The 25296-nt window shown below is 45.3% G+C and overlaps 2 protein-coding genes and 1 long non-coding RNA gene across 7 annotated transcripts in view; 2 read left to right on the forward strand and 1 right to left on the reverse strand.

The window, feature by feature from the left end:
* The window catches only part of lamb1a (laminin, beta 1a), a 27266-nt gene extending 15512 nt beyond the window's left edge, over positions 1 to 11754 (forward strand). The window contains exons 22-33 of the mRNA XM_080875670.1: positions 14 to 228; positions 379 to 475; positions 1353 to 1722; positions 5399 to 5583; positions 5707 to 5948; positions 6064 to 6273; positions 6351 to 6495; positions 7933 to 8140; positions 10774 to 10915; positions 11010 to 11186; positions 11262 to 11421; positions 11499 to 11754. Coding sequence (XP_080731796.1) covers positions 14 to 228; positions 379 to 475; positions 1353 to 1722; positions 5399 to 5583; positions 5707 to 5948; positions 6064 to 6273; positions 6351 to 6495; positions 7933 to 8140; positions 10774 to 10915; positions 11010 to 11186; positions 11262 to 11421; positions 11499 to 11638 — 2291 coding nt within the window. The 3' untranslated portion in view covers positions 11639 to 11754. The remainder of the gene's footprint in view (positions 1 to 13; positions 229 to 378; positions 476 to 1352; positions 1723 to 5398; positions 5584 to 5706; positions 5949 to 6063; positions 6274 to 6350; positions 6496 to 7932; positions 8141 to 10773; positions 10916 to 11009; positions 11187 to 11261; positions 11422 to 11498) is intronic.
* The window catches only part of LOC308392597 (sodium channel protein type 4 subunit alpha B-like), a 52276-nt gene continuing 38716 nt past the window's right edge, over positions 11737 to 25296 (forward strand). For 2 of the 5 annotated variants that reach the window (XM_080875672.1, XM_080875671.1), the window contains exons 1-11: positions 11737 to 12188; positions 17508 to 17682; positions 17782 to 17919; positions 18018 to 18135; positions 18231 to 18303; positions 20776 to 20904; positions 22517 to 22602; positions 22980 to 23180; positions 24012 to 24075; positions 24149 to 24290; positions 24379 to 24582. In XM_080875672.1, the coding sequence (XP_080731798.1) occupies positions 11869 to 12188; positions 17508 to 17682; positions 17782 to 17919; positions 18018 to 18135; positions 18231 to 18303; positions 20776 to 20904; positions 22517 to 22602; positions 22980 to 23180; positions 24012 to 24075; positions 24149 to 24290; positions 24379 to 24582 (1650 nt within the window). In that variant the 5' untranslated portion in view covers positions 11737 to 11868. Of the gene's footprint in view, positions 15505 to 17507; positions 17683 to 17781; positions 17920 to 18017; positions 18136 to 18230; positions 18304 to 20775; positions 20905 to 22516; positions 22603 to 22979; positions 23181 to 24011; positions 24076 to 24148; positions 24291 to 24378; positions 24584 to 25296 lie in introns of those variants that run through there. The other 3 variants (XM_080875674.1, XM_080875675.1, XM_080875673.1) reach the window with 2 other exon arrangements.
* LOC308392603 lies at positions 24451 to 25066 on the reverse strand. The gene is made up of 3 exons (XR_013970849.1): positions 24930 to 25066; positions 24695 to 24785; positions 24451 to 24558 (listed from the first exon to the last, which is right to left on the reverse strand). It is a non-coding gene; the product is annotated as an uncharacterized lncRNA (long non-coding RNA).

Genomic DNA, 25296 nt, shown 5'->3' on the forward strand with positions numbered 1-25296 from the left:
TGTGTACCCGCAGAGTGCGTTTGTAACCGGCTTGGCAGCGTTCCCTCCAGCTGCCCGTCCTCTGACTGTCACTGTGACCGCAGCAGTGGTCAGTGTCACTGTCTACCCAATGTGGTCGGCCAGCATTGCGACCGCTGCGCACCTGACACCTGGAATATGGCGACGGGCACCGGTTGTCAGACCTGCGACTGCGACCCCAAACACTCATACGGGACATCCTGCAATGAGGTGAGCAGCCCCTGGCGATTAACGGACCGAAAGTCCTCGAGGTGAAAACAAATGTTGTATTTCATTAAAGGTTTGTCGTGTGAGCTTGATGGAATTGTACTTCTGTGCTCCGTCAGACCACACGTCTGACTGTAGTTTATTTGTTCACAGATCAGCGGTCAGTGTTCCTGTCACACCGGCTTCGGAGGAAGAATGTGCAGCGAGTGTAAAGAACTGTTCTGGGGAGACCCTGAGATCAAATGTCACGGTAGGCTCGCCATGCCATGTGCTCGTGAGACGGCGTGATAGATGTGATGGTGTAATAAAAAATAAAGCGGACTCTTTTGAGTTGTCAGTGAAGCTCTGAGACCTGGAACAGAGTCCCGATCTGTCAGGCCCCAGGTCAGAATCCGGTTCAGAGTTTCGGTGCAGAGTCTGGGACTTGTTTCTGACTGAGATCAAACTGCAGACGCTTTTATTGTGGGATCCTTTCAGCTCCCAGCATCCTCGGCTGCTGCAGCTCAAATTAAACCCAGATGTTTTGAGGCCCAGCTTCCACAGAGATGGGACCGGTCTGTCCGTCTCAGCCTCCAGAAGTCCACAAAGACGCTTTGTTCAGTAAAGCTGAAGGTCAGGAGGAGGAGGTCTTACAGAAACAAGGAGAAGAGAGGAAGAAAAGCAGAACTGAGACAGCAGCCTGGAGGAACACAATCAGTCCCTTTGTTTGTTTTTTTTTATCAGTTCACATGAGAGAGTAGCGCCCTCTGCTGGAGATGAATTAAACAGCAGTGTAGACACTGTGTTTCCTTCAGGTTCTTGAACTCGTCTCCTGTCAGAGCCGTCGGGCAGAGCTCCACATCACTCATCCAGACTAACCCTAAACCCTGTGACTCTCTGGCCTTTGAGGGCTTGCCTGGTCAGAGTGAATCAAATTTAAAAAAGCAAAAATTAGCCTTAATTTGTTGTTCCTGCAGCAGAATAAAGCTTCAGATGTTTGATTGGAGCCAAATGCTAAACACATGTTCTTAATGTGCAAACAGGAAGTCACTGAAACTGTGTTGGAGTCAAGTGTGTTTTTGTACTTGAGTGCGTCTCCTGTAGTCTGCCCTGCAGACTCTCATTGGTTATTGTTCTTGTCTCCTCAGCCTGTGACTGTGACCCTCGTGGGATCTCCGAGCAGCAGTGCAACAAAGTCAGCGGTCACTGCATGTGCGTGGAGGGTGTGTCCGGGCCGCGCTGCGACACTTGCGCTCGCGGATTCTCAGGAACTTTCCCCAACTGCAGCCGCTGTCACCAGTGCTTCGCCGAGTGGGACAACATCATTGGCCAGCTGACCAATCAGACACACCGCCTGGTCAACAAGGTAAACGCCCTCAAAGCTAGCGGCGTCAACGGGCCGTACAGGAAGTCCATTGAAAGCATGGAGAGGAGCGTTGCCGACATCCAGACCATCCTAGATGGGAATCCGGCATCACAACCGCTAACGGAGATCCAGGAGCTGCTGCAGGAGGCCAGGTGGGATTGCATTTATTCTGATTAATCTGTTTCTCTCAGACTCGATCACCAAAAAGGTCAGGAACACCTTCTCTAAGTGCAGTCTGACAAATTTACACCAGAAAAACAGATACGCTGTTCGAGTGTCTGTCGACCACTCTGATGATCTCTGACCGTGCTGATGAGACCTGAACATCAGCAGAGGTGATACAAGTACAGACAATCTGTACTTAAGTAGAAGTTCAAATACTACTGTTAAAAAATACTGCAGTAAAAGGTGAAGTACTGTTTACCCTCCTTACTGTTGTCTGTTTTCATGATTTCAGACATCGCAGCTGGAATTCAATCAGTTTTCTTCTCTGACGTGAGCTAATGATCAGCTATGTACCACAGGCCTTCAAGCTGGCTGCAGTTAAACCTTTACTCAAAAAGCATCTCTAGACCCAGCAGTCTTAGCTAATTATAGGCCAATCTCCAACCTTCATATCAAACATTCTTGAAAGAGTAGTTGTCAAACAGCTAACAGATCATCTGCAGAGGTTTATTTGAAGAGTTTCAGTCAGGTTTCAGAGCTCATCACAGAAACAGCTTTAGTGAAGGTTACAAATGATCTTGTCTCACTTATATTTCCTCTGTATAACTGAGACATGGTTAAGGGCAGGTGAGTCCAGCGCTTTCACAGATCTCTTACCGGAGGACAGCTGCTTTTTAAACTCTCCTCGAATATCAGGCAGAGGACGACTAGCGGTTGATTTTAAGAAGCAGTATAAATGTAAACCACGGTCCTCATCAACATCACCTAGTAGCTTTGAACTGAGTGTGTTTGAGCTAGGTCGCTCTCACACAGTGCTCTGTGCTGTGGTTTACAGACCCCCAAATACAATCAAGACTTCTTAAACGACTTTTCTGATCTGTTGGCTGAAATTATGCCAAAATATGATCGTGTCTTTATTGGTGGGGACTTATTCACGTGTGCTGCCCCGACAAGCCAATGGCAAAGGACTTTTTAAATCTTATTGACTCTTGATCTTGTGCAACCTGTGTCTGTGCCTACACAAAAATATGGGCACACGTTGGGTCTGGTTTTAACTCAGGATTTACCTGTCTCTAACCTAGAGGTTTGGGACATGGTCGCATCGTAAGCCTGTCTTGTTTGAGGTTTCCCTTGTACCAAAGTTAATCCTCCTCCTGTTGTTGCTCGGTGCTGTCGTATTTTGAACCCTTCCTCTGGTTTTACTCAGTCTGCCAAACCGTTTTAGATTCAGTGGCCCCCTTTAAGCTTAGGCAAGTTAAAGCCAAATCTGAACCCTGGCTGAATGAAGTGTAGGAGAGCTGAACGTAAATGGGAGGAGGATAAACTTCAGGTGTCGTACCAAATATTACATAATTACTGGAATTCGTATCAGAAACATTTTGCTGCTATTATTCAGGCAAACTGCCGTAAGCCTCATTCTTTATTTAAGACTATTGACAGGGTCCTTCATGCTCCACAGACGGTTGGTGTCGAGTCCTCTCAGGAAATTTGTGAAAACTTCCTGCACTTCTTTATTGATAAAGTGCTATCTGCGCAGACTTCCCGGTCCGTTCTCGACCCTTCTGTCCTTAGCTCTGCTGTCTTTGACAGGTTTGAGCCCGTTTCTCACCTGAAGCCCTAAATTACTTCTCAGTAGACCCTTTGCTCAGGTGTCTTGATGAAATAAGGGCCTGCATGGCTTTGAACTTTGTACATTTTAATGAGCAGAAAACAGAAGTGATGAGGCCACTACTATAGATCTTGGTTCGCTGGCACAGTCTGTTAAACCAGTCATCACTAATCTGGGAGTTAAAATGGAGGCAGATCTTAAACTTGAAAGCCAGCTCAGAGCTGTTGTAAGATATAACTTTTTTCATTTGAGGCAATTAGCTAAAGTAAGGCCCATCTTATCGAAACGGCTTTGTGAGACAGTAGTCCACGCCTTTGTTACATCTAGGCTGGATTATTGTAACACACTTTATTGTGGGGTTAGCGATGCATCCATTAGGCGTCTGCAGGTTGTGCAAAATGCTGCAGCACGTCTTTTGACTGGGACAAAAACGTCTGTGCACATTACCCCCATTTTAATTTCACTCCACTGGCTACCTGTACATTTTAGGACTGTTTTTAAATCCCCCCCACCTGTTGGGTAACAGGCATCTCTGAAAACATTAGAGCAGTTATGCAAATATGTGATGTCTTGATGAACCGAGCAGGTATTTGAAGTTCACACAGAAACATTCTCACACGAAAATATCTTAAAAGTTTATTTTGTGACCCAGAAAGAGTAATATTTCAAACTCCGCCACGCTGTGTTCCTCCGCCACTGCCTGGTTTGAGTTTTGGACAAAATGCATTCTGGGATATTGCATTTCGTCATTTCGAGCTGATTGGAGACCAGAACAGCCAATCAGATTTTTTTGCACAAATATAACGGTGTAGAGAAAGAGTTGAGCAGAAATGTTGAGAGCGCGAGCAACACATTGCGAACAAGTGCAAACGAAAAAACTGAGCGAGAGGGGCTGTTGTGTGTGTGTGTGTGTGTGTGTGGATAACAGCAAACACTGAAATACAGTTTTTGCACGCAGCAATGAATTTTGTTCACTCAAATTTAGCTTTTCTTCGCTCAAAATAAATTTCTCCTCAAAATGCAACACTTGCACCTGCAAACTTTTTTTACGTGCGCTCAGAATAGCGGCACAAAAATAACGCCATATGCATGAAGTGTGATTTTTATCGTGGTGAAAGCAAAACTAAGACGATGTTTACGTGAAGCGTAATTTGGATCTTCTTTTGCTGCTGGTTGGGTCAGTATTGTTCGGAGAGAGATCAAACCTGCAGCTTCTGAATCGAGCGCAAAAAGGGCGTGAACACAAAGCGCGGACCCGCCAAAACATCAGAATCGGCCAGCTGTCGGCTTTCAGCCTGACCGTGTCCGTGCCGTCGGGTGAGAAAGCCGACAGCTCGCTGATTCTGATGCGTCGACGGGTCCGAGCTTTGTGTCTGTTCTCATTTACTGTTTTAGCTGTTTGGTGGTTGTTGAAATTTTGTGAGGTTTAATTCGAGATTCTGGCGTTTTGAGCAAAATTAATTAATATTTAAAAATTGATTCAGGATTTTAATGAATCGATATCACGTTATCCAAGCCAGAATCGATTTTAATCGAATAATCCACCCCTAGTGGAAGCCTATCCTTTTCCAGATTAAAAGTGAAATAATCTAGAATATTGTGTCAATTAAATTAGGTTAATATTTCAAAATATAACAAAACCTTTTTTACAAGCCAGTAAAAATATACATGGGCCATTAGGTCATAAGAACTCTTAATTTGGGCGAATCCTCACCACCTCTCATTTAAACTACATATGTGCTCTCAATCTCATCTCCTTAAAGCTTGGGTTCTCTAAGTGTGGCCTGCGGGTCGTTAGTGGCCCGTTCAAACATTGTTTTTGGCCTGTGGACTTTGAGAACTCCTGCCAGCAGAGGGTGAGAGTCTGCTGAGCTGGTAAAGGCGTGTGGCGATCTCCGGTTAGCACTTCATCAGAGTGTTTTGGTGTTTTATGAGGAATCATTAATCTTAGTGGTCCAAAGATCCAAAGGCCGTTTGCTGAGAACACTTTTGTTGCAAGAACTCTGAGCACTAAAGCAGCTCATGCTAACCTCGGACCCGTGTTTGTCCCTCAGTGACCTGATGGGAGCCCTGAGCCACACATTGAACCTTACTGAACAGACTCTGGTCCAGGTGGAGGACTTGGACTCTGCTGCAGGAACTAAACTGGACACTGTGATGTCAGAGGCACAGAAACTGGAGGGGACAGTCCAGGAGCTCCTGGACCAGGTCGAGTTCATCAAGAACTCCGACATCAGAGGTAAAGGGTTAAAGGTCACAGGGAAACTAGGTGGGCCAAGGAGTACTAAAATAGGTAGTACAGGGATTTCAGAATTTAAATAAAGTTGCCTTCAGCTGATTTTGACTTTCGGTGTGTTGCTAGGTGCAACAGACAGCATCACTAAGTACTTCCTGCAGTCCCAGGAGGCCGAGGCCCGAGCTAACGCCTCCACCATCGACAGCGGCAGCCCGGTCGAAGCCTCTGCTGCTCTACGGCAGCTCACAGAAGACAAACTGAACCAGACCCGAGAGAAGTTCATGAAGAGACAGTCTGAGCATGCTCAAAAACTGGATGACCTGGCAGGAGAACTGCAGAGTCTGGACCTAGCAGAGCTCAGCAGCAAGGTGGGAGAGCGGCACAGGTCAGGTTGACAGAGTTTGGTGTATTACAAACACAAACGTTTGTTAGTTTCAGTATAAACGCATGAACACTGAGTGTTGTCTGTCCTGGTTCTGCCAGACCTGTGGCAGTCCATCTTTGGGTCAAGACGCATGCGGGTCTTCTTCCTGCGGTGGTCTGGGCTGCGTGAATCCCGAGGGCAGGGCCAGGTGTGGAGGAGAAGGCTGTAGTGGTGCGGTAGCAACGGCCAACAGTGTCCTGAGGAAGGCTCGGGACTCTGAACAGGAAATTGTCCATGCCATGGAGGAAGTGGAGAAGCTGTCTAAGATGGTGGGTGTGAGCCCTGCTGCTCCGTGTTCACTCCAGGTGAACTGTGCTGGGTTTTCTCACCTGAGTTTTGTCCTCAGGTGTCAGAAGCAAAGCTACAGGCGGACAAGGCCAGGCTGAGTGCTCAGAACGTCCTGATGAAGACCAACAGGACCAAACAGAAAGTTGACCAGAGCAACGAGGAGCTGCGCAGCCTCATCAGACACATCAGAGACTTCCTCACCCGTATGTGTCACTTCCTGTTTGGTTCAAATGCCTCCGTAGTTACGGTTACATCAGTTTTCCCTGAGACAATCAGGAGAGATCATTGGAAGGAAGTGAAACTGATTCATTGACATAAAGACTTCAGTTAAGGTATTTAGCGATTAGGTTCTAACGACCCATTGAAGCAGAGTTGCATGCAAGCTGTGACAGGGACCCCGTAGAGTCTAGACATCGGTGGTGGAGATGAAGATGGAGGCTTGGATGGAGCCTGAGCAACATGGGAGAGGGTTAGGGGGGTGGGTTGCACAAAGGTGCACTGAGACTGAAAGTAGAGTCCAGGCTGATTAGACTGCAGATGATTGGACTAGAGCGGTAACATTGTGTCACTGTGAGAAAGTGATGTAATCGTAGATGAACCACCAAACAGCTGGACAGCAAACAGATGTGTGACTACAGATCTTCCTTATTGAACTTAACTATAAGCTTCTTTTTATGAACGCCATGTCTGATGGTGACCATTATAAGATAAGATAAGATAACCTTTATTAGTCCCACACGTGGGAAATTTGTTTTGTCACAGCAGGAAGTGGACAGTGCAAAAGTTATGAGGCAAAAATTAGAACACAATAAGAATAAATACAGTACACAACTGTACAGAATAGAATAAAATAAAATACTATATACAGTAGAATAAAATAAAATAAATATACAATAAGATAAAAATAGAATACAAATACAAATTATTATGCTCCCCGCCCTCTTCTCCTGAATGGAACGCGTTTTTATTTCAGGAAAAACTAAATCAGTCAGACTCTGTTTTTCCTGAATCATTATTAAGCTGCTTTCTTTTCAAAAGCAAATTCACATTTCATGTGGAACAAACAGCCCTCTTACATAATATTAGCAGGCTTCTTACAGCCTGCTCAACCGTCACATGACATTACGGGAAAAAAATCAATCCAGGTTATAGCCGACACCTGGATCCAAAGCTGCTTCCAGTGCTTAATACAACCAAAACTCCCTAACTGATGGAAAAGAAAATCAATGTTGAGTTTTGTTCTTGTATTTCTGCAGGTCTCATAGATCCTGTTTAACAAACATGAACTCAGAAGCTCTCTGTCTGTCTGTGCAGCAGCATTAAAGGATCCTAGATCATGTAGTGTACATGAAATCATCAGAAACTAAACCATCTACTCTTGTGTGTCTGGGACACTCTCAGAGGCCGACGCGCTCACAGACTCGTTCCTTCGTGTCATCTGCTGCGTACGGCACATTAAAGAAACCGCTAACGAGCTGAAATTATTTCTGAAAACTGGTTTCTGATAACTTGACAAGCTTTCAGACACGGTTGGATAGACTGAGAATAATTTCGGGTATTTATTTTCATTGATCGGAGATTAAAAGTTCTTTTTAAAGAGGCTGGCTGCAGATAAACTGACTGCATTTGTGGCACTTCAGAGGACGCTGCAGATCTTGAGAGCATTGAACTTGTGGCAAACGAGGTTCTGGACATGCAGATGCCAACCACGCCGGCTCAGCTGCAGAACCTGACCGACGAGATCCGGCAGAAAGTGGGAGAACTGGGACATGTGGAAAACATCCTGCAGGAAAGTGCCGACGACATCCAGAGGGCCGACAAGCTGCTGGACGAGGCTCGCCGAGCCAGGTGAGATTTACCTGTCCATCAGTAATGTTTGCCTGGTTTGCTTCAGCTTCAGGGGATGATATCTTACAAGTTCTCCAGACGGAAATCTGTCTTTCTTTCAGAAGGGATGAATGCTGTTGCAGCTCAACAGGATGCTTTTGGTAGCCAGTAATAAGCTTCTGTCTGATATCTGAATTCATTCGTTCATAGTTTGTCTTCCTGGCACCGACCCAGCCTTTAAGTATACTCCACAAACTGATCCTGTTCTTGAATATCTTACCCATTTTGCTCTCTTCTGTGACAACTTGGATCTTCTTCCAGACCTCTGCAAATCAGTTGCATATCGGAAAAACTCGTGCTTGCGTACACTTGTTTCAAATTATTGTCTTGAAATATGCTGTTATTTTCTGTTTGTTTTTGGTAGTGTTTGCATGTAACCCATTCGTGTCTGTGATGAGTGAATGGATGAACCTTCTGCCCACAGCTGTACGCATTTCTCTGCTCACACACAGCTACATTTGCTTTCCTTCCTTTAACCAGCGGCTTCTGAGATGAAGAATCTCTTCTGTGTCAATGCCCTGAGTGGACACGTGTAAGAGTGGCCGAGCTGGGTTCAAGCCAGGAGACCCTGTGAGGCAGCGGTGCTAACCACTGAGCTACTTCACTGTGGCCAGTTTGGATTCAGGAGACAGACACGATCTCAAGATTAGGCTTAAAACTTTCCTTTTTGCTAAAGCATATAGTTAGGGCTGGACCAGGTGACCCTGAATCCTCCCTTAGTTATGCTGCAATAGACTTAGGCTGCCGGGGGATTCCCATGATGCATTGAGTTTTTCCTTTCCAGTCACCTTTCTCACTCACTATGTGTTAACAGACCTCTCTGCACTGAATCATATCTGTTATTAACCTCTGTCTCTCTTCCACAGCATGTCTTTATCCTGTCTTCCTTCTCTCACCCCACCAATCACAGCAGATGGCCCCGCCCCTCCCTGAGCCTGGTTCTACTGGAGGTTTCTTCCTGTTAAAAGGGAGTTTTTCCTTCCCACTGTTGCCAAGTGCTGCTCATAGGGGGTCATATGATTGTTGGGTTTTTCTCTGTATCTATGAAGCGCCTTGAGGCGACTTTTGTTGTGATTTGGCGCTATATAAATAAAATTGAATTGAATTGGCTGCATTTAGCTACGTGCAGTGAATTAAAGCGACCCTGCCTACCTTCCTGTGCTGTTGGTCATGATCAGAGAGCTCCGGCTGCCTTTTTGTCAGAGTTTCTCAAAGTTTTAACAGCTGGTACAATGAATTAATGATTAATAAATATTGATAGCAGCACAGTTTGTCTTATCAATACTGCAGTATTTACTAACAGGTCAAATTTATTGATTAAAAGACCTGAACGTAGGGATGGGAATGGAGGAGAACTGGTTCCCAGTAGTCCAATTCCTTGTTCCTATCGATCACGCTTATCGGGTCTTGCAACCTCGCTACAATCAGCTGATTTCCGTTTGTGTGTCAGAGGAAAATAGTAGTGCCGTCTCCAGTGGGGACATGACTTTTATTTTTATGGCATTAAAGGATGAGAGCACGATGGTACAGTGGAGACTGCTCCAGGACAGAAACAGCTCCATTATGATGCTAACAGACTTCGGCTCTTTGCACAGACAGCATGCTAACTCTAAGCTAGCCAAGAACCCAGAATGATGCTAAAGCTGAGTGTGTGCAGACCTCAGCACCCAGAGCCTGGACTTCAACAGGGAACAAACTGTTGAGCAGTCAGGCTGCAGCCTCTGTCTGTTCATGCTTCTACAGTAGAATCACCATGACGACCGCTGTGTTCATACCTGAACACTAAGAGAAAGATGATGTGTGTCCTCATGAGGACAGGCTTTGTGTCTGTGTGGGGCTGAAGCCTCAGGTTTATAGTGTTAAATGATGAGTTTCAGTTTATTTTACGGAGAAACTTGAAAATAATGTAACAAATTTCTTTCTCCTGGGTGTAACTAAGTAACGTACTGCATTACTTTAAAGAAAAGTGTTCTGTGTAATATGTGCAATAATTACTTTGTTGAGTAACAGCGCTGATCACAACAAACACCTCCAACATGCACAAACATGTGACCCGCAGCAGGGGCGATCGTGGCTCAAGAGTTAGGAGTTCGTCTTCTAATTGGAAGGTTGCCGGTTCGAGCCCCGGCTTGGACAGTCTCGGTCGTTGTGTCCTTGGGCAAGACACTTCACCCGTTGCCTACTGGTGGTGGTCAGAGGGCCCGGTGGCGCCAGTGTCCGGCAGCCTCGCCTCTGTCAGTGCGCCCCAGGGTGGCTGGCTACAATGTAGCTGCCATCACCGATGTGTGAATGTGTGTGTGAATGGGCGAATGAATGTTGTGTAAAGCGCTTTGGTGTCCTTAGGGACTAGTAAAGCACTATACAAATGCAGGCAGTGTATGTGACCACAGATCACAGTGAATGTCCATGAGTGTAATGTCTTTGAGATGGTGGAGCCAATGAAAATCAATAGGAATCTTATCTATTCGATTCCTAATCGAATAGATAAGTGATTTTGATAATGGAACTGGAATCACTAAATTCAGATTCCCTGGCCTACCTGAAAGTTTCACCTGTCCACTGAACCTGATCAGCTGTCTTCCTGCATTCCTCAGCGAGGAGGCGCGTGATGTCAGAGACTCTGTGGAGAAAGTGAAGCGAGCACTGGAAGAAGCTCAGAGAGCTCAGACGGCTGCCAGCAGTGCTATCCAGCAGGCCACGGCCAACATCCACAACACCAGCCACCTGTTGTCCTCGGTGAGTCTCACGGTTACTGCCTGTTGACTCTGCACACGGCTATTTCCTATCAGAAACATGCAGGTAACATGTCAAATGCCCGTGTTGTGTTCAGGTGGAGTCGGAGACGGCAGATGCTGAGTTAAAGCTTTCAAATGCCACCCAGAGGCTGCAGAAGCTCGAACAGGATGTGACACTGCTGAAGGAGAAAGCTGTGAACGTTACTCTTAGTGCCAAACTGACCAATCAGGAATCAGTGAGCGTCAGAAGCACGGCAGAGGAGCTGAAGAAGGTGAGCTCACCTGTGTGATCATTAGAGGCTTTCAGGTTGGTCTGTTTCCTTTGTAACATTAGGTGTTTGTGTTAGGAGCTGGACGGCGAGCTGAAGGAGAAGTATGCCACCGTGGAGCAGCTTATTGGTCAGAAGACGGGAGGCATGGTTGACGCCAAGAAGAGGGCACAGTCACTTCAGCAGGAAGCCAAAGAGCTGCTGCTGCAGGCCAGTGACAAGCTGCAGCTGCTGAAAGGTGACACCACACTGTACAGAAAATGTTTCAAGCTGAGCAGGCGGGACATCCCTTCATGTATGCTCTTCCCATTTCAGATTTGGAGAAGTCTTATGAAGACAACGAGCGCGCTCTGGAGCAGAAGGCAGAGCAGCTGGTGGAGCTGGAGGCAGCAGTGAAGGGGCTGCTGCAGGAGATCAGCCACAAGGTGACCGTCTACAGCACCTGTGTGTTTTAGGATCGAAGGTGACCGAACGTCTCGAAGACAAGAACTGCTCCACTTGTATTTTCTTCTATAGTTTTTACTTCCATGTTTAATCCTCGTGTTAATCTCAATAAAAAGATCAAATCAGACTCAGTTTGCTACTCATTTATTTCGACAGGTAATTTTACCTGATTGTCACCAGCAGTCGGTAAAACTGAACTCCTGGTTAAATATATAATTCTGCATATTTCCAGTTTACAGCAATGACACGTGAAGGGGTGAAAGCAAAGTATTCTATATATTGCACGCCCTTTGTTATTTTAGATTGTAAGATTGGTCAAAATCTTTGCTTCTGTTACTTCATTGTTACTTCATTTTCAGGGGCGATCGTGGCTCAAGAGTTGGGAGTTCGTCTTGTAATCGGAAGGTTGCCGGTTCGAGCCCCGGCTTGGACAGTCTCGGTCGTTGTGTCCTTGGGCGAGACACTTCACCTGTTGCCTACTGGTGGCGCCAGTGTCCGGCAGCCTCGCCTCTGTCAGTGCGCCCCAGGGTGGCTGTGGCTACAATGTAGCTGCCATCACCGGTGTGTGAATGTGTGGATGACTGGATATGTAAAGCGCTTTGGGGTCCTTAGGGACTAGTAAAGCGCTATATAAATACAGGCTTTTTACCATTTTCATTTTGTTTCTTTTGCAATATTTTATTTGACAATTCCTGTAACTGTGAAGTCGTGTGATCCGCAGCTGAGATTGGATTAATTTAATAAGCTTTGTTTTTCCAAAACTATGGCCATTACCACTACTGTGCTGCCTGTGCAGGTCAGCGGCCGGCCCGGGTTCGAATCCTTTGCCGCATGTCTTCTCTCTCCCTCTGTTTTCCTGTCACTCTTCACTGTTGCTATCAAATAACACCAGAAAAAAGGGCCAAAAAGAAAAGGCTAGCATCAATTAGCACAGAGCTAGCTAATGTCAATGTAACTCAGGGGGCTGTTACTGAGATTGGAGATGTAGACTGTTGACCAACAGGTGATGAAAGTGGAGAAATGGGCCCTGTACTGAATGAAGATGCACTCAGCTGCCTGGTTAACTCACTACAGACTGTTGTGCTAATGTTAGCACTGTCCTGATAACAGTAATTAGGCGTGTTATGGTTACAGTAGCTTTGTAGCATCAGGTAACATTAGCGGGTCGCACAGAATGAGGACCCAACTCAAACTGGGAGAGAGAAGACAAAACTGAATGGTCGGCAGTAGTGTGTGTATAAACACCTGGGGAATGAAAAGAGGCGTTCAGTGCATTCATCTCTCCATAGCCTGAGGTTACAGCTGCATGGCTTAGAGCGGTTAAGGGTCATTCACTTCTCCATGTGATGACAATGATCTTAAATGTAATTCTGGATTTAAAAGAAAACCAGTGAAGAGAAGCTAATATGCACATCTGTACACTGAAGGACATATTCTGGTCAAAAATGACTTTTCCAGCGTCGCTCTGAGACAGGATGTAAATAGATGTTTCTAGAACATATCTGGAGCTCCATGACTAGGCTTCATGTGTGAACAACACTCTCTGGTTCCAAAGGGTTCTGCAGCGAGGACCAATCGGTTTACACTCCGACGACATCTTTTTCATACCATTAAGAAACAAACACTCAGAGCTGCAACTACCAGAAACTGGCATTGTTGGCTGTGTGGCAGGCAGGCAGGAAAGAGCGGGACTGGAACTCAAAACAGCTTTATTGCTGGCAAAACTCACAAAAGCAAAGCAAAAACAAAACAAGACTTTGAACCGAGGTGCAGGAAAACTGGACAAACACACAGCATGTTGAGGGTACGACGCAACAGAGAGCAAAGGCAAACACGGGGCTTAATTTCACCAAGTAATCCTCCTCAGTCACTGCTCTGTTTCCTCCATTCAAAGCCTCAGCCACACAGGAAGCTGCTTTCTCACCACTCATTTCAGCTAATTTGCATACTGAATCATATCTCAGGAAGTTACCGTGACAAGAGAAAGACAGATTTAAATCTTACCACATTATTAAATTATTTTGAATTTTCTTCCTAGAGTAATCACTTGTTTTGCTCAATCGCCACAAGAGCACTTCCAATTCACTAATTACTTCAAGCTTTAAGTGTGTTAACTTCACACTATTCTAACACTTATGAAAGTAGCAAGCTGATTTTCATTACATATGTCTGTGTTCTTAGCCAGGTTTAATCAGTGTCTGTGCATTAATCTTCATGAGCTCTCTTGTATAAGGTTAATGCATTTTCTGTTTGTGTGATTTTGGATACGTTTCTTTTTTGGGGATCCGGCGGTTTGTCTGTGAATGTCACATTCCCGTGGCAGCGTGCTCTCTGCTCGCTCAGATTTGAAGTTTCATCTTTCGCTGTAGAAAGGAGTTTTCTTCCCACGCAGAGGGAACAGCAGACGCTAATGTTTGTGTCCCTTTTTACGGATTTAAACTGAAAGTAATGTGATTACTTCCACGCTTTAAACGCTGCGTGGTCTTACTTTCTCCATCGCTCCATATTATCCATTGTTGATCTGCACACGTCTGTTACCACGAATGTCGCACACGCTTATGTCATTCTCATGAGACACTCTCACAAAAAAAAATCACGGTTTAGTAGCACAGTAACGCAGCGTGCTTATGGGAAACTAACAGTAATCTAATTACATTTTTTGCAATAGTAGTCCCTTATATTACTTGTTAATTTAAAAAACTAAAAGAGATATAGGTATATACACACACGTATGTGTGTGGGAAGCTCACCTCCAATTATCCTTTCGACACACCGCACAACTCTCTGGAGAGCTTTGCAGTTGTTCAAAGCTGACCTCTCCCTTGTGTTTCCAAGGTTGTGAGTACAGCATGAACAGCGGCATTTTCCATGCTAATATTTTTTATGGGTGTTGTTACACATCAACAACCTTTTCAGATGTCCCTATAATCTCAGAGAGAAACTGTAAACGTTTTGCAGTGGGCAAAATGATCCCGTACTCAGAGGGAGAGCTTTATTACAACAAAGTAAATGTCCCTGAATGATGAGGGTGACGACACTTTGAATGCAGGAACATATTGATTGTAACTACCCCTGTGTTTATGAGCCATCGCCCCTTTCACTTTGTCTTTACCTGCAACCAAGAACAAAGACCACCAGTCCACCAGTAGCAACAATCCCACCACAGTTTCTCCAGAAATTACATAGTTGTTTTTTTTTCCTGTGGATATCACAATAAGAAAGTATGCAGTGAACTTGTCAAATTTACTCTATTTATTATGGAAATCGTGGAAATTGCCAGCAGCTGTTTGATGAAGACATAGTTTGATGTTTAGGATGAAACACGACCTAAACATACTTATTAACCTACCTATTAACCTAAGCAGTAATAAGTAGGTGATGAGGAATGTGAAGCCAAAAATGAATTAAAAAAGACAGAAATCTAACTGAAAGTGTGCAGAGTTAGTCAGTCAGATGGGTTTTCAGGGGAGGATGAAATCAGTAGACAGAATGGCTCAGATGTTTTTATCCACAGATGAACAGAGTTCTTATAAAACAACCAACAGCTTCATTCCTGTGTGTTTGTGTCTCTGTGTGTGATAGAGAGACTGTTTCCAGGAAATCAGGATGTGGGAGTCTCTTTGGGAGAACACGGTTCCCAATTCTGTTTCTTTGTGTGTGTCTTGTAACTAATGTGGGAGGAGCCATTGACAAACAGCTGGAGCAGAGAGCTGATCACTGAAAACAGATTCAGACAGAGAGACAGACAGAGCTGTATCAGTGAGAGGTGGGACGCCGAAGACAGAAAAATGTCTTTTTTTGATTTCTGGAGCAGCACGAAGGAGAGAGGTGCGCTGCTGAGGAGAGCCAATCAGCTGAGGCTGAATCCTTCACAGCTGTAAGTCTGATTTAAACTGGTTTTCAGTGAAACGTGTGGGACAGTGATAGACTTTGGTTCACAAACCTGCACTCCTTCCTCTGTGTAGAACTGCACTCCTAAAATGCTATTACTATTATAATTACTATTACGATCGTGGCTCCAGAGTTGGGAGTTCACCTTGCAATCGGAAGGTTGCCGGTTCGAGCCCCGGCTCGGACAGTCTTGGTCGTTGTGTCCTTGCGCAAGACACTTCACCCGTTGCCTACTGGTGGTGGTCAGAGGGCCCGGTGGCGCCCGTGTCCGGCAGCCTCGCCTCTGTCAGTGCGCCCCAGGGTGGCTGTGGCTACAATGTAGCTGCCATCACCAGTGTGTGAATGGGTGGATGACTGGATATGTAAAGCGCTTTGGGGTCCTTAGGGACTAGTAAAGTGCTATACACATACAGGCCATTTATGACAATGGAGGATATTTTTTAGAAGCATTGCTTTAGTAAAAAAAAGTAAGAAAATACTAAGAAAAATAATACCACAAATAAAACTGTGTTATTGGCACATAAAGTAGGTGGTTTATGGTTATATGGATCAAAATTAATGCTTCATATGTTTCTTTTACAGTTTCTTCTTTTTTACTTTTTGCTTTATTTGAGAGTTTTAGCATCTGAGAGTGGAGAGGAAAGAGGGGCAAAGTGTGCAGGGGACAGGCCTCTCTACTTTTACAATTAGGCTTAAAACTTCCCTTTTGATAAAGCATATCGTTAGGGCTGGATCAGGTGGGCGGCACAGGATTTCAGAAAGGATTTGTATTGAGTTTGTATTGAAGACAGCCTTTGTTCTTTATCATTCACATCTCTGCAAAGTTTTCCTCAATGAGCACATAAAAAACACACGTACAGCTACGCACTCTAGGTACAACTACACGTCAAGAGTCCTGAATGTGTGAAGAGGAAGCCTTACGTAACTTACAGGGAGTGCAGAATTATTAGGCAAATGAGTATTTTGTCCACATCATCCTCTTCATGCATGTTGTCTTACTCCAAGCTGTATAGGCTCGAAAGCCTACTACCAATTAAGCATATTAGGTGATGTGCATCTCTGTAATGAGAAGGGGTGTGGTCTAATGACATCAACACCCTATATCAGGTGTGCATAATTATTAGGCAACGTCCTTTCCTTTGGCAAAATGGGTCAAAAGAAGGACTTGACAGGCTCAGAAAAATCAAAGACTCAGCAGCTCCTAAATCTATTGTCCCCTGTTTAGCAGGAGTGGGGCGGGTGGAGGTTTGCCCACAGCGGTCATGTCATGGGGGGATCCGGCGGTTTGTTTGTGAATGTCACATTCCCGTGGCAGCGTGCTCTCTGCTCGCTCAGATTTGAAGTTTCATCTTTCGCTGTAGAAAAGAGTTTTCTTCCCACGCAGAGGGAACAGCAGACGCTAATGTTTGTGTCCCTTTTTACGGATTTAAACTGAAAGTAATGTGATTACTTCCACGCTTTAAACGCTGCGTGGTCTTACTTTCTCCATCGCTCCATATTATCCATTGTTGATCTGCACACGTCTGTTACCAAGAATGTCGCACACGCTTATGTCATTGTCATGAGACACTCTCACAAAAAAAATCACGGTTTAGTAGCACAGTAACGCAGCGTGCTTATGGGAAAGTAACAGTAATCTAATTACTTTTTTTGCAATAGTAGTCCCTTATATTACTTGTTAATTTAAAAAAAACTAATTGGATTACAGTATCGCATTACTTGCCTATTTCTGGTGCCTTAAATCTGACAAAATTAATTTCACACAAATACATTTAACTGATTTCTAAACGTGTGCGGTCTGTGGCGCCCCCTAAAGTAAACCCGTTTAGTGCTTTAGCTCGGGCTTATATCCCAGAGTGCTCACGACTTAATGAATGTTTTCTAAATAATCGGACTGTCATGAGAAGGATTAGTTTCAAACAGTGAAAGTAACCTGTCTCATGACAGTCCGATCAAAACACCAAAATGCCACCCCTATTTTCCCCGTAGAACCCTGCTGCTAGGTGACAACAAGATCCGGGCAGCACTGCAGGATGACAGCATGGTGTCTCTGCTGCCACCTGTGGGTACGGAGGTCTTCAGACACTTCACGACGGCCTCACAGGAAGTACAACAACAACATGTAACTGGGGCAAAGGAGCGAAAGACGTGGAAGGATAAATGGGTACTGATCAAACTTTCAGCTGTCAATAACTGATAACTAATAAGTGCACTCGATAACGCTGATCAACGGCATGACGGGAAGGTCCTGTGTGTAACCTAGGTAACTCAGAAAAACCTGCCCAAACCAGCTGCTCACCTGGAGACTGGAAAGTCCCTCCCCTTAATCTATGGGGACCTGCCACCTCAGCTTCTCAACACCCCATTGGAGGATCTAGATCCCTTCTACCAATCACGCAAGGTCTCTGACCTGTCTCTTACCTGTCTGTCCCTCACCCATTTGTCTGTCTCTTACTTGTCTGTCTCTCACATGTCTGTCTCTCACCTGTCTCTCTGCAGACCTTCATGGTTCTCAGTAAAGGAAACATCATTAACAGGTTTAGTGCTGACTCGTCTTGTTACCTGCTGAGTCCATTCAACCCGTTGAGGACCCTCGCCATCAAGACCCTTCTTCATCCATATCCTTTATGATGTCATAGTGTCAGGAGCCTCTGTGTGGTCAGGTTTTAGCTCTCTGGACCAGGTGAGCTGAGTTTTCCCTGAACTCTCACACATTCTTCAGTATATTCATCCTACTGGCGATCCTGGGCTTCGGTGTTCTGGAGTTCAAATTTCCTGTGGTGAAGTAAGATACACACACACACACACACACACACACACACACACACACACACACACACACACACACACACACAGATCTTTCATCAGGAGCAGAAAAACACGACTAAGTGATGAACAGGGCTGTTGATGGCAGCATCGATGAGTCACAGCATGAGAATGGTTTTAAAGTCTAAATCCATGCTAAGGCTCAAAGACAAAGAGCCAGTCTGTCCTCAGTCTGTCCTCAGTCTGACAGCAGCAGCACACACAGGTCTGTAAAGGTCAAACTGACTTTGCTCGCTGTTGTCGAGACAGGAAATGCTCAGAATGTTCTGATATGTGAACAGATTTGTCATACAGACAATTAAGAGACGGCTTAAAAGGCCTGTTGTGATGTTTCTCCATCGAGACAGCTTTTGTGTGACTCGTCCATTTAGGAGAGATCTGCGGTGGAAGTGTTTGCCTCCTCTTCAGTACAGGGAGTCCAGAATTATTAGGCAAGTTGTATTTTTGAGGAATAATTTTATTATTGAACAACAACCATGTTCTCAATGAACCCAAAACACTCATTAATATCAAAGCTGAATGTTTTTGGAAGTAGTTTTTAGTTTGTTTTTAGTTTTAGCTATTTTAGGGGGATATCTGTGTGTGCAGGTGACTATTACTGTGCACAATTATTAGGCAACTTAACAAAAAACAAATATATACCCATTTCAATTATTTATTTTTACCAGTGACACCAATATAACATCTCCACATTCACAAATATACATTTCTGACATTCAAAAACAAAAACAAAAACAAATCAGCGACCAATATAGCCACCTTTCTTTGCAAGGACACTCAAAAGCCTGCCATCCATGGATTCTGTCAGTGTTTTGATCTGTTCACCATCAACATTGCGTGCAGCAGCAACCACAGCCTCCCAGACACTGTTCAGAGAGGTGTACTGTTTTCCCTCCTTGTAAATCTCACATTTGATGATACCAGCCCAAACCAGTACTCCACCTCCACCTTGCTGGCGTCTGAGTGGGACTGGAGCTCTCTGCCCTTTACCAATCCAGCCACGGGCCCATCCATCTGGCCCATCAAGACTCACTCTCATTTCATCAGTCCATAAAACCTTAGAAAAACCAGTCTTGAGATATTTCTTGGCCCAGTCTTGACGTTTCAGCTTGTGTGTCTTGTTCAGTGGTGGTCGTCTTTCAGCCTTTCTTACCTTGGCCATGTCTCTGAGTATTGCACACCTTGTGCTTTTGGGCACTCCAGTGATGTTGCAGCTCTGAAATATGGCCAAACTGGTAGCAAGTGGCATCTTGGCAGCTGCACGCTTGACTTTTCTCAGTTCATGGGCAGTTATTTTGCGCCTTGGTTTTTCCACACGCTTCTTGCGACCCTGTTGACTATTTTGAATGAAACGCTTGATTGTTCGATGATCACGCTTCAGAAGCTTTGCAATTTTGAGACTGCTGCATCCCTCTGCAAGATATCTCACTATTTTTGACTTTTCTGAGCCTGTCAAGTCCTTCTTTTGACCCATTTTGCCAAAGGAAAGGACATTGCCTAATAATTATGCACACCTGATATAGGGTGTTGATGTCATTAGACCACACCCCTTCTCATTACAGAGATGCACATCACCTAATATGCTTAATTGGTAGTAGGCTTTCGAGCCTATAAAGCTTGGGGTAAGACAACATGCATGAAGAGGATGATGTGGACAAAATACTCATTTGCCTAATAATTCTGCACTCCCTGTATAATGGAAGCACTTTACTGTCTCAGACCTGCTGTGTTCCCGAGGAGGGAGCAAGCATCGAAGCCGTTTGGAAAGGGCGGGGGGATGTGTGTGCGTGTCCAGAGTTTAGCTGAGACAGTGTCCTTCACCCTGCCAGGCTAAATAAACAGTCTTCCAGCCAACCCAGGTGGCCTTGTAGGGAATGGGAAGGAACAGACTAAACACAGTCGTTATCAGGGTGTTGTTGTTCGGCTCCAGCCTTGAGCCCACAGCTGGCGCCGAAGGGACAGCCGCATTATGATGGTGATTTTTCTTTTATGCGGACAACTCATGAGAATTTCAAAGCTGTTCTTTAACACTCCGACACTGGTCTCTCAATCTCCCGTTGCAGAGCCGCGAGCTTCTCCATGATGTTATCAAACTTGCGCTCCGTGGTCTTGTCATTCTTGTGCTCAAAGAGCAGATTCTGAGACCTCACGACCGCAGAGAGCTGCTCCAAGATGTGATCCAACTTTCACTCAGAGGTCTTATTCTGAGTATTCATGGCAGCCATAAGATTCTCCAAGCTCTTAACCATGCTGCACTCAGTGAGCCCATTCTGAGACGTCGCGCCTCGTCCCATTGTTTCAATCCCAGCGGGCAGCCTTGGGGGGGTTTGAACAGCCGGTTCCACTTTCTTAATTCTCCAGGGCACTCGGGCTCTCCCGAGCCCAAACTTCTCTGGTGTGAAAGCTCTCTGTCTCACGTTTATGTGAACAGGTACGTGTACATGGCAATCTTCGTGTTTGAGGCTCTGGTGAAAGTCGTGGCGAGAGGCTTCTGTGTAGGACGCTTCACCTTCCTCAGAGATCCCTGGAACTGGCTGGACATCATCATCATCAGCACCCTGTAAGGCTCAATAACACACCTCACACTCTCACACAGACTGTATGTACAGCCATGAATCTGCATTCTTTCTAATGACCAGCAGGGGGCAACTTCAGGTTGCACAAACAAAATTCAGTGTAATCTGTTTTAGATTTATTGGAAAACGGCTGACATGAAGTTGGTGAGACTTATTTCTCTGCCGTGATTCTCCGACACGTACAGTTATTGGAAAAGAAAGTTTTCACAGGACGATCCTGAGAAAAAAAACAAGTCCAGCCTTATTGCCTTCATGAGAGTTAAGAGGGTAAGCAGCAGCCAGGTGCTCCTAATCGAGCCAGACTGATTAGTCATACAGAAAATGATCACATCAAGCTGTTGCTGCTGAAGGTGTCTCTGCAAGCTCATTGATGAGGTACAATTAGGACTGCTTATACTGTGAGTTTGTTAATGGAAGAGCTCCTCTTTGTTCACTTCTTTAACCTCCTAGGACCTGGCGTCCACGTGTGGACATCACATTTTGGGTTATTTAGACCGAAATACTCAATTTCGCTCTGCAACGGCCTGATATCCACTCACGAGGACATTATACTCCTACTGTTCTACTGAAATTTTAAACAAATATCCTCATATGTGGCTTTCATTTTTCTTAGAAACAAAAATTAGGTAAAAAAAATAATCTGGTAATTCTTTATTGTTACATTCATCAGGTCCCAAAATGCCCAAATATCAAAGAGAAATTAAAAATGCATGCCGAGGAAGAGTTCGGATCTTAGGGGGTTAATGTTGGTTACAGATTAACGTGATCCAAAAAACAGGAAACAGTATAAAAGAGCTTTCACAATAAGAGCCTCTCAGTCCTGAATAACAAGGCTCACTGCAGCTCAGAAAATACTCAAGAAATGTGATCCACCGATTGAATCCACTCAATGCTGGACGTGACCTTTACAGTTACACCAACACAGTTCTTGTCAGTGTGGTCTCATATCCATAGATCCATGTCCGTGCAAATAAGGTGGGCTTTTTCCAGCTGTGAAGATGAAAATTATCTTTTTGCTGCTTTCACCACCACATCCATCCATCTAGTTTTCTTCTGCTTATCTGAAGCTGGGTTGCAGGGACAGCAGCCTAAGCAGAAAAGCCGAGATCTCTTCACGATGTCCTTGGCCTGTCCCGGGGCCGTTCCTTTGTTATTACCCTTATATTTCGAGTTTAGTTGTTCCTTGGTTCAGGCACTGAAACTCCTTGTTTAGGTCTGGCACTCTTTCAGTGTTTGAATCCAGGATGACATCAAACACTGTCCCAGCAAACTGACCACAGAGACTCTTGATGTTTCTTAAGGCTTGGTAACAAGCTAACCTCCTGTAGCTGAACGCTCGCTGTGCTGCTCTGCTTTCCTGTGTAGCTTTCCTGTGTACGTCTCCTCTACCTTTGTCACTGATAAAGGTTTTAGATTTATATTAGGACACTAACTGTCACGTCCTCATCACCGGCTTTGCTTCTGTATGTTCTGCTCGACACACTTTGGCTTTTTCCTGCTCGGCTGTAAATGTGTCTTTATGTTTTACAGCTGCTTTAATCACTGCTTCATGATGATGATGATGATGAAGGTGGTGATGATGACTCTGTGTCTCAGATTGGTGTCACAGTTCGTAGATTTGGGGAAGTTTGCTGTGCTGATGACGATTTCTCTGCTGCTGAAGATCTTCACATGCAGCCGAGGTGTGTGTGTGTCTGTGTGTGTGTGTGTGTCTGTGTGTGTGTGCGCGTGTGTGCGTGTGTGTCTGTGTGTGTGTGTGTCTGTGTGTGTGTGTGTCTGTGTGTGTCTGTGTGTGTGTGCGTGCGTGTGTCTGTGTGTGTGTGCGCGTGTGTGCGTGCGTGTGTCTGTGTGTGTCTGTGTGTGTGTGTGCGTGTGTCTGTGTGTCTGTGTGTGTGTGTGCGTGTGTGTGTCTGTGTGTGTGTGCGCGTGTGTGTCTGTGTGCGTGTGTGTGTGTCTGTGTGTGTGCGCGCATGTGTGTGTGTGTGTGTGTGTGTGTGCATGCACATGCGTGTGTGCGTGTGCATGTGACTTGTATTCACAGCGGGGGCTGTCTTTACAGGTCTGAAGAAGACAGTCGAAGCTCTTGTCCAATCGGTGAAGAGGCTTGGTTGTGTCATCATCCTGACGTTGTTCTGCCTTAGCATCTTGGCTATGATTGGTTTACAGCTCTTCACGGGAACCCTGAAGAACAAATGTGTCATCTGGTCGATGAACACAAACACGACAGAGTTCGATTTCCACAACCACACCACCTCTCCAGGTATGATGGTCGTACCACGTCCTGATTGGCCGGTTAGCCTTTTAAGACAGTTAGATGGCTGACTCGCAGGTCTTCTTCCAACATTACAATGAAAGCAGTGGAAAGAGATCTCATGTGAGATAAATGGTAAATGGCCTGTATTTATATAGCGCTTTACTAGTCCCTAAGGACCCCAAAGCGCTTTACATATCCAGTCACACACCCATTCACACACTGGTGATGGCAGCTACATTGTAGCCACAGCCATCCTGGGGCGCACTGACAGAGGCGAGGCTGCCAGACACTGGCGCCACCGGGCCCTCTGACCACCACCAGTAGGCAACGGGTGAAGTGTCTTGCCCAAGGACACAACGACCAAGACTGTCCAAGCCGGGACTCGAACCGGCAACCTTCCGATTACAAGGCGAACTCCCAACTCTTGAGCCACGATCGCCCCACGATCAGGTGAACCTCTGAGGAAAAGTCTTCAGGTCCAAAAACAGTTTTATTTGTTGTTATCAGATTTTAAAATCACCCACAATAATGTAGATGCTGAAAATTGCGGAGTAAATGTGACCTTTAATCTGTCATTGAGAGTATTTCCTGGCTCAGTGATGTATTAAACATGTCCGTGAAGACAGCTCTGCAGCACAGTCCCTCAGTGCTCGTCCAGGGATGTTATCAGGACCTGGGGCTCTGCGAGAATTGATCCTGGTATTAGAAAGTTTAGAAATGTTCAGCTGGCTTTGTAGTGCAGACTTCAGCACCTGTCATCGTTGCCACCCCTGCCCTTAAATTAGAAAGGTGAAATATGATCCGTTTGTACGGTTTGGATGTCTGTCTGCCTTCTAGAAAACTATTACTACATTCCTGGACATCCTGATCCTCTGGTGTGTGGAAACCAGTCAGACGCTGAGTAAGTAAACATGAGTCTCTTACATTCACTGACAGCAACAACAATAAAAACAAACTGTTTTTTATGTGTTCAGGTGGTGTCCAGATGGTTTCACCTGTGTGAAAGCAGGAAGTAACCCAAACTTCGGATACACCAGCTACGACTCGTTTTTCTGGTCTCTGATGTCACTTTTCAGACTCATGATGCACGACTTCTGGGAAGGCCTGATGCAGTTGGTCAGTAACTCACCGATGACCACATGCAGGCTCCTCCCAGTACTCCGGTTGTCTCATCTGTTTCTCTCACCTGTCTGTCCCTTTGCAGACGTTGCGAACTGCAGGAAAATCCTATCTGATCGTCTTTCTGTTCGTCTTCTTCCCGGGTTGTTTCTTCCTGCTCAGTCTCATTTTGGCAGTGGTTGTTGTGACACGAGCGGAGCAAGAAGAGACTCAAGATGCCGAGGCCATACAAAGAGAAGAAGAGTTCGGACGGATTGTGGAGGTGCTGAAGAGGAGAGAGGAGGAGGAGGTCAGTAAGGACTCATTGCTTCCACAGGAATTAGGAGGGCAATGAGCAGCCAAATACTAATCAAGTCTAATCAGATTTAGTTCATTGGTTGGTCATCAGTAAGTGTGTGCACCTCTTTAACAGCAGATTTTGTCAGTTTGCTGTGGAGCATCCAGGTGTGTGCTAACACAATACCACATTCTCTCCAGGACTGGGTGCTGCACCTTCAAAAACACAAAAGCAGGAATCAATGATCCACACACGGGAATAAAGTTGCTTCTTATTTGCTGAACCTTGTGTCACATGTTACAGGTGCAACTTTTTTACGTCTACCTAACTTACAGCCCTCTCTTCTTCTAAATTCTTACATTTATCTCGACTTCTGGAACAGACTCAATACCGCTGTTGGGTCTGTGCTACAGCAGGCCCGCTGGTTCAGACTGATTCCCGTGAAGAAATACAGAACAGCAATCGATCGGTTTTCACATGCTACAGCAAGGGGAGGATCTCGGAGCAAACCTTCTGCGCTCGAGCTCAGATTACTCCAAAGAACCAGCCCCCGCTTGCAGCCTTTTTTTGTGTGACACACAGTTTACACAAACACCCATTGTAAAAAACCCCTATGGTCACAAAAGGTTAAAACACTGTGTGTGTGTGTGTGTGTCCGCATGTGCACGTGAGTGAGTGTGTGTGGATGGGGGTACGTTTGTGTGACTTCCTGCTGAGGATGTGCCT

Source organism: Rhamphochromis sp. 'chilingali' (assembly GCF_963969265.1).
Source record: "Rhamphochromis sp. 'chilingali' genome assembly, chromosome: 2".
Taxonomy (NCBI): Eukaryota; Metazoa; Chordata; class Actinopteri; order Cichliformes; family Cichlidae; genus Rhamphochromis; species Rhamphochromis sp. 'chilingali'.